Genomic DNA, 8174 nt, shown 5'->3' with positions numbered 1-8174 from the left:
GAGGATCTTTTTTTTTTTTTTTTCACTTTTTTTCCAAGACTCCTCCGTTGAACGAAAGTTGATTAAAATTGCGTGATATGTGTATATATATATATATATGTATAGCAGGTGTCGTGAATGGAAAGGCGCGCAAAGATGCGGCTGTCGAGGAAATAATAAAGCTTCTCCATTTTGCAGAGCGATGCAATTCCTCCGCACGCCTCTCTTCTCCTTCCCTCCCTTCTCTTCGCGAGGCACGCGTTCTCGCGTTTCACACGTGCTTGAGCAAACACAGAGGCGCGGGGAATTAGATGAACCATCCGTGTTATCCGATCGGCGTCTTCCTTCCCGAAAAAATAGCGAAAAGTTTCATCGCGGAACCTGAGGAAGAGGAAAGTTTTCCCGGGAAAGTTTCTCGCCGCCATCCCTCCCCTTATCCGTCCTATCTCGAGTTTTCTTCTTTCTCCCTTCTCAAGAATCCTCGCGAGCGAGTGAATCGTGCGAGTATTCTTAAAGCGGATGGACACCAAAAAAAGGAACGAGAGATAATTCTTCAAGAAGATATATCGTTCGTTGGAGAAAGAAAAAATATTATAAAACACGTTTCCATTCGTTTGCCACGCTCTTGCCGATTGTTGAAAAAACGTTACGCCTTCGTATCTGGATTCCACGTTCCTATCCGGACCACGCCTTTTAACTCGATTCGCGACAAAAGACACGACGTTCACGGATGAAGGGAGAGAGAGAGAAAGAGAAAGAGGCCCTTTTAACGATTTTCTCCGAATGTCCGTGTTCCACGACTCCGTACTGAATCTTTAATTTCCCGGATATCGATCGGCCCCGCGTGTCCGTCTTCCGCGTGATTTCCAAGCGTTCCCGCCGCTTGGTGACGTTTTAATCGCGCCTCGCCGATACTCCATCGCGCTGTCGAGCGAAATTAAGGGGGTCCTGCCATCCGACAGACATCCGGACACCGCGAACGCGAGACGTGGATACGGTTTATGAGCGTGGCGATTTTAATTAAGTCGCTTAAACGGTGAGAGCGTACCGTCTCGTCTCCGTTTCCGCCTCTCTCTCTCTCTTTCTATGTGTGTGTGTCGCGTCCTCGCGCGACGCTTCTTTAATCTCGCGAACGTCCGGCCGGGTGTCGCGGCCCGCGAGCATTATCTTCCATCTATGAATTATTCAGGGAATAAATTATTCATGGGTCGAGATCGTAGTGTTACGCCGTTAGTTTCAACGGATACGCGAAAAACAGATGACTTCGATCCGAGCCGGGTCACCGATTTGACGTTAATGAGGACCGATGTGGCAAACTGTGGGGACGAATGTGAGAAGGAGACGATCGAAGGAAAACTCGAATCGTTATTTTACATATGTTCTTTTTTATCCTCTATGGATTTGCGTTTTTCTTTTTCTTTAATTACGTATCTGAAAAATAAGTCGAGGCTATTTCCTCTGTTTTTAAAAATTTCAGTCAGGATCTGCTGACGGTATGCAGGGAACTGAATCTGAAGAATTCGATGGAGAAGTTTAAATTTATATATATTCTTTTTCATCCTCTATGGATTTTTGTTTTTCTTTTTCTTTAATTACGTATCTGAAAAATAGGTCGAGGCTATTTCCCTTGTTTTTAAAAATTTCAGTCAGGATCTGCTGACGGTATGCAGGGAACTGAATCTGGAGAACTCGGTGGAGGAGTTAATGAGAGAATTGGGGGCGGACGAGCACGGTCGCATTTCCTATCAAGAGTTCCTGAGGTGCCGGTTGGCCCTACGACCGGAGATCGAGGCCCTCAGGTCCGGCAAGCACAGAACTAGTCCCCACCACACGCACACGCCCGAATACCTGCCGACGAGCAGCGACAACAGCCTCGGTGAGTATCTTTCCTCGTGCCGAAACCATTTTCCTCTCGATCGCTCCCGGGAGGAGAACGATATGGAACGCCGGCAATTCTCGATCGGCCCTGATTCGCCACTCCGATTCCTATTTAGATTGTAAAGCGCGGTGAATTTCGCAGGCGACACGAAATTGTTCACGTTTGTGTTCAGGCACCATATCCGGGCGGCATGAACGCTGGGAATTCGACAGCGGGGCACGCGATCTCTCACCGGAGCCCCACACTCTGCAGAAACTGGTGGAAGCTGCCGCGGGAGGGACTGGCAACATGCTGGACTTGGCAAACAAGGTGAGCGATTAAAACGCGCGCCCCCCTCCTATTTTAAGCTTTGGCTCATCGAATCGGGGCCTTGCTCCTCGGATGGAAAATTCGTAGGCGCGAAAAAAGGCGATGACGAACAGTGGCGAAATTATTCCGTTTGGCGTTGATGGACGTCGAGAGTACTCTCTTTCTCTCGAGTGAGAAACGCGAAAAAAAAGGGAAAGAAACGATTTCAAAGGAGCCTCCTCCTAAGCCTTTATAAAGGCGTGATGGCGCGGCGCGAAACTGCCGAGTGCGAATTACCCCCCTTCGTAGACTGGCAACCGAGTTCCCCGGCTGGAAAAACGATACTTCTTTCAGTTTCTTTCCTCCTTCCGTCCGTGTATTATTCCTTTTGTTCCTGATCGACCAGTTGATCGCGGCTTTATCTCGACGATTCGAGGCATATCCGATTGACCCATCAATCGTTAATTATACCTTCGATGCGCGCAAAAGATTCTGAAAGATCTTTGTCGATACAATTTTTTACGTTTGTTATTATATATACTTGCAACGATTGATATCTCTGGAAAATGAACATCTAATGCGAATATCTTCTTATCTCTCTCTTTTTTTCTCTCCCTCTCGGGATAAATTCGGCCTAACTCGTATAAAACTCGTTCCATTTTCGTGGGAATCAATAACGCGGGCGGCATGGCGCAGTCGTTCGTCCCGTTCAGATACGAATGTTATTTTAAAACTGCGCGTGCAATTGCGATGCATTTTTATCGTATAATTTCGAGACGATGCGTAATCGAGGAGGAGAGGATTCTCTTACACCTCGAAGGGGGTGAAGATCGCGTGGAAGGGGTGAAGAAAAAGAGGGGAGGGGGAGGAAATAAAAGTCGGTCGAATTCCAAGGCGGTGAGGAATTATCGCGGCCCGTCGCGGCGATCGCAGGAAGGAAACGATGAACGGTGGGGGAGAGGGAAGGCGCGGAGAATGGCACAAGGCATTTACTGCCTATAAATAACCGTTATTACATAGTGCATTACCACACCGAAAAAGCGAGGAGGCAAGAGCAAACGTTTAGCCAGCTGCGCGGAGGTGAGAGCGAGGCATAGCAACCCGGAGTACTTTGAAGAAAGGAATCTCTCTTTCTTTCTCTCTCCGCCAGATGGAGGAACGAAGGTTGGAACGTGGTCGGCCGGCGGCCATGAAACACGAGCGATGACTACCGCTCTCAAACTCTCCCTCGAATCCCTCCAACAATTTCCGATCTTTTTCCAATTCTTTCGCATTTTTATGCCTCCCGCCAAATTTTAATTTCGTTGTTCACACGGAGGAAATTTGAACGCGTCTTTGATTATTTGAACTTACTATCAACAGTTGTTGATTCGCATGCAAGATGATAAGAATTTTTGTATAAAGCATTTCGGTTGATGCATTGTATCGTGAGAAGAAAATATAAAGAAACATTTTTGTAATTGGAAATACAAATTATCCCTGCAAATTAAGTAAATGAATACTAATTGGATGAAAAATCATAGGAGTAAAAGTAGGTGGATTCCAATTATACAGATGGAATTCTGGTGTATTCAAAGTAACGAAGAATTTTAATTATTTTTCACGGTATAAACAATTTAATTAGAGGATAAGCTTCGAAAATTTCCTTCGTAATTGGTTCTAAATTCTCGTAGAATATCATTCCGTTAACTTGGACGGAGTATTGGAATCATTGAATTTCCTCGACAAAAAGTGTTCGAGCGGCCAGTTTCGATTATCTTTCCTTAGCCGGCCCTTATCTTCCGCGACCATTTGCATGATTACGCGAACAAGAGCTTCTTCCAATCATGGAAGTACATTACGCTCCGTTTACAGAGAGATACGAATTTTCGACAACTTTTCGCATACGCGAATGCCAATGATCTCTCCAATGTTATCCAACCCTTCCCCAACGTGGAATTTCCATGGAAATAGAACACTGACCGCAGAGACAGAGGTAGGGACGGTGTCGGATAAACGCAACGTTGCATCGTCAATTCTGTTCCCTATCCACGATGCACATGCGAAAACGCGTAACGACCCGATCGAAACACTGGCGGAAATTAATTCGCGCGGCCGTCCTTCGGGCGATTTTCTATGATCGCACTAATTCGAATTATTCGAATCTAAGGGGACGAGTGTGCACTACAGAGTTTCGCTCCGCTGAATTTCGCGCGAATCGCTTCGATCGGTAAATTTTCTCCCTTCGATCGTGCAATTTTACTTCCTAAAATTAAAAATAGTAAAAATAGTAATTCTCAATTGCGATTCGAAAAGTATTCTTTTTTTTTTAACGTGTCACAATTGAAAGGAAAAGTAGCGCGAGAGAGATGCGTTTTTTTAAAGTTCGCCAAAGTGTTTATTCCAAGTCTGCCGATAACGCATTTCGGGACTGCGATACACGTAAACACGTATCGATTTTGCATAAATCGAGGGCAACGGCGTTGATAGGATTTTCCACCAGGTAATGGAAACCACGGTGAAATATCTTTCGGCGCTAAAAGCGTCAAAAACGTGATTCGACGATCCTGCTATCCAGATCTCGCTCCCCCCGGACGAAGCCCTGTCGTTGGAGACGATATTCCTCCATGGCCTGGTTGCGAGATAGACCTCGGCTACCGCAGAGGTAGCGAAACTTGCGGTAAACTGCGAAATGTACTTTGCCAGTGGCGTGGCGGCGCTAACAAACGACTTGGAAGTCCTCCTGGTTTCCTGGCTAGATTTAACTCCCCGGCCAAATCTCTCCTTACTCCTCTTTTCCTCCTCGTTCCAGGCGTATTCCAGACGCGGCGCGCATCAAAAGTTCAACAGGAGGAATCGATCCTCGCCAACTCCGTGAAATCTCATCCCTGAAGACGCTTTGTCACGGCTGGAAGCGCGTGTCGCGAGCGTTTCTCTGGGTTCGTCCTTCGACCATTCCCTTCGACGTATCGGCAATCCTCTCGACCTATTTCCACCGATCGATCATTCGAGAAGAGACCACCAGACTCTTCCATTCGACGCGATTCTCTCTCTCGCGCGTAAGAAGAAATTTCATTATGGAGATAAAGATAGCGATAACTCGAGGAACTCGAGGAAGCAAGTTTCGCAAGGTTTTTCGTGTTCTCGTTCGGGGCGTGATCGCCGATGCGATCTCGGTATGCGAATTATGCGACCCCGTGTGCGATCCCAGATAAACCAAACACGGCTTATTACCGATACGACAGATTGAATTAAGCGGCGTACGATTATGGTGCGCTTTGTATCCGTTATCGCTGGCCCCCCTCCCCCCATCCTACATGAAACGAGGCAAAGATTTGACCAGGAAACAATAGCGTATCGAACGTGTAATCTTATATCGTACCAAACAGGGTATCGTCCCCAACAGGGGATGATAACTTTCACGAAACGTTACGGGAGGGGGTCATTGATCGATAACTCTTCCCAAGAAGAATCGTCCCCCTCGTTATCGAACTTTCTCCTTCTTTCTTCTTCGTCGTTCATCGACGATCTCTTCTTATCGATACAAGCAAAGGTTGAAAAAACTTTTTGAAAAACTTTGCCAAGTTCCAGAGGAGTCGCTTGACCTCATCGACGACACATCGCTGGAACGGTTTTCAATCAATTTGCAACGTTTAAACGGTCTAAACGGTATCGATCGGAGGCGCAGCACGCAGAAGAACAACGTTTGCTCCCTCGAATGGCCGCCACGGATAGGCCATGGAATCGCCAATAAAAATCTGTCTCTCGTTTCATCGTGCGATGAGATATACGAATGGCTCTCCCTCGTTCGAGCTCGTCCATGTTTTCCCAGGACCTCGTTACTTTCCATCTGCCCGCCTTCGGTTTTTCCTCCTCGGAAATATTTACTTCCGGCCTGCCTCCTCGTCTCGAGAATTTCATCCAATACGCGTCGAAGAGAATTCTTTGGCGGGGAATCGCGACGCAATAAAGCCTGCAAGATATCTTCGAGCCACGCGTGCGACGCTTTTATTATATCGACGCGAAATTAACGAGAATTTTTATTTCTTTATTAACGCCTCGCCTGTTTACCTTCCTCTACACCTACTCGCTTCCACGAGACGATTTTGCATCTCGTAAATTCGCTTTTTCCCAAGGACGCCCGCGTTCCAAACCAATTTCGAATCTTGGCTCATTGATTTACGAGTGAAAGGTATGTGGGAGAATTTAAATCGCGAGATTAAAAGATAATTATTATCTCGAGATTTATTATTCCCACGAAAAGTGAATGTTTTTTTCCTCTTCTCTGTCTTCTCGCGAAAGACCGGTTCGCATTAATCGAGGAAATTGGCAAAGTTAATCAAGAAACCACAGTCTGTGTTCTCCTAATTGCTACTATGCAACCGTTCACCAATCTTTTTTTTCTTCTTCTTCTCTCTCTCCTAATTGTCCCAAAGAGTTTCTCCCCAAATTTGCATATCGTTGCAAAGTTTTCCCGGTCTAGAAATCTGGATCGATGGTCGAACCACATCGTCGATTTTATCCATGCTGGTAAAATAATTTTTCACTTTTGCTCGAACGAGCAAGAACAATATACAATTTGCGAACGGAACGACTAACCCGTTTTACTAGGAACCGTTTAACATAGACGTGGACAAATATTACGAATTGGCAAACAGGTGTGGCACGACGCCATTAAAGGATAAGAGTTCTTCTCGAAAGCAAATACGGACAGGGGGCGGGGGGGGGACAACGTACATGGAGAGAGAGGATAGAGGAGGAAAAAGTGTTTTCAAAAAGTGTGAAACAAGTTCGTGAAGCGTAGTTTCCCAAGATCGAAGGAAGAGGCGAGCTCGGGGATCATTTATCAAGTGGATCTCGACGTCTCTCGCAATTAGAGAGAGGGAAGCGAGATCCTTGCTGCGTTTGGAAGTGGACGTGATCGGCGTTCCTTCGTAATTATGTCAGATACAAGTTCCACGTCGTTTGCCTTTAAACGGCGATCACTCTCGGCTCAACGCTCCTAATGGAATCGTTTCGGCGCAATCGCAATCCCTTATTTCCGTTAATCGAAACAGAGTCATTAGCCGACAGGCACGCCGGTGATTTTCACACTTCCTGCCAATAAATAATCCCGCGTCTAATGGCGCGGGGTATATTGCGATGCGATAAACGATTCCGGGATCGGTATCGATAAGAAGGTCCGCAAAAGGTCCCCGTGTCGTCGTAAATTGTCCCGCCCATGAATCGTAAACTCGCATAAAGCGTATAAATCACACGGCGTTCGCATTATAAAGCTGGATACACACGCTGTGTATATATACACGTATATACCATATATATATATATATATATATATACTCGATCATTGATGGCGTTACGATGTTTCGCGCAATTAAAACTGTTGCCCGTGTTGACGATGGGGGCGCGTCCGTTTCGATACGCCGGCAATTGACTTCGCCACCCGGAATCCCGATAAGACGAATGGAAAGGTGGTCTCTCACGTGGGCCGTAATATAACCCACGCGGCCACTTTGTTCTCTCGCCAATTCAAAGATTATTCCGATCTTTGACTCGGGCTACACTCCGACTTTATCGGTTTGAAATCGTTGACCCACGCCGCGGGTCTTTTTGCTTGCGAAAGATCACGCGTCGAGAAAGCTTAGCTCCGTGGATGCACGCGTGGAAAGGAAAAAAAGATCGAGGGGAAATCCGAATCACTGAAGGAATCGACTATTATCGCTCGACTATTAGGAGGAGAGAGAAAAGCTTGCATCGATCGACGAAGCTTGTACGAATCGAGATAAGGACGCCAATAAGAAATCTCTCGAAAGGAGGAGGAGGAGGGGATGGAACGTGATCGTTGCGGCCGATATTCGGCTTTTTTTTTTTCGCGCGCTCTGGTTCAATTGTGGCCGACGGCAAGGGTGGCACGAAGCGCACGGGCGTATTACTTTTTATCAGCTGCAATAACCGCGTGGCGTGGCGTGGCGTGAACTAAGTATAGGGCCTGTAACGCGACAATTGGAGCAAGAGAGACGCGAAAATCGGAGCTTTCGGTGCAACGAGC

The 8174-nt window shown here is 46.6% G+C and overlaps 1 protein-coding gene across 3 annotated transcripts in view; it reads left to right on the top strand.

The window, feature by feature from the left end:
• LOC102673111 (colorectal mutant cancer protein) overlaps positions 1-8174 on the top strand; it is a 38819-nt gene that overhangs the window by 12357 nt on the left and 18288 nt on the right. For all 3 annotated transcript variants that reach the window (XR_004150717.1, XM_031511118.1, XM_006617012.2), the window contains exons 2-3: positions 1626-1855; positions 2031-2167. Coding sequence is in view for 2 of the 3 variants with exons in the window: in XM_031511118.1 (XP_031366978.1) it covers positions 1626-1855; positions 2031-2167 (367 nt within the window). In the remaining variant the exon portion in view is untranslated. The remainder of the gene's footprint in view (positions 1-1625; positions 1856-2030; positions 2168-8174) is intronic.

Source organism: Apis dorsata, unplaced genomic scaffold (assembly GCF_000469605.1).
Source record: "Apis dorsata unplaced genomic scaffold, Apis dorsata 1.3 scaffold_292, whole genome shotgun sequence".
NCBI lineage: Eukaryota > Metazoa > Arthropoda > Insecta > Hymenoptera > Apidae > Apis > Apis dorsata.
Note: the sequence above shows the minus strand (reverse complement) of the source record. Positions and strands in the feature narration are given on the sequence as shown.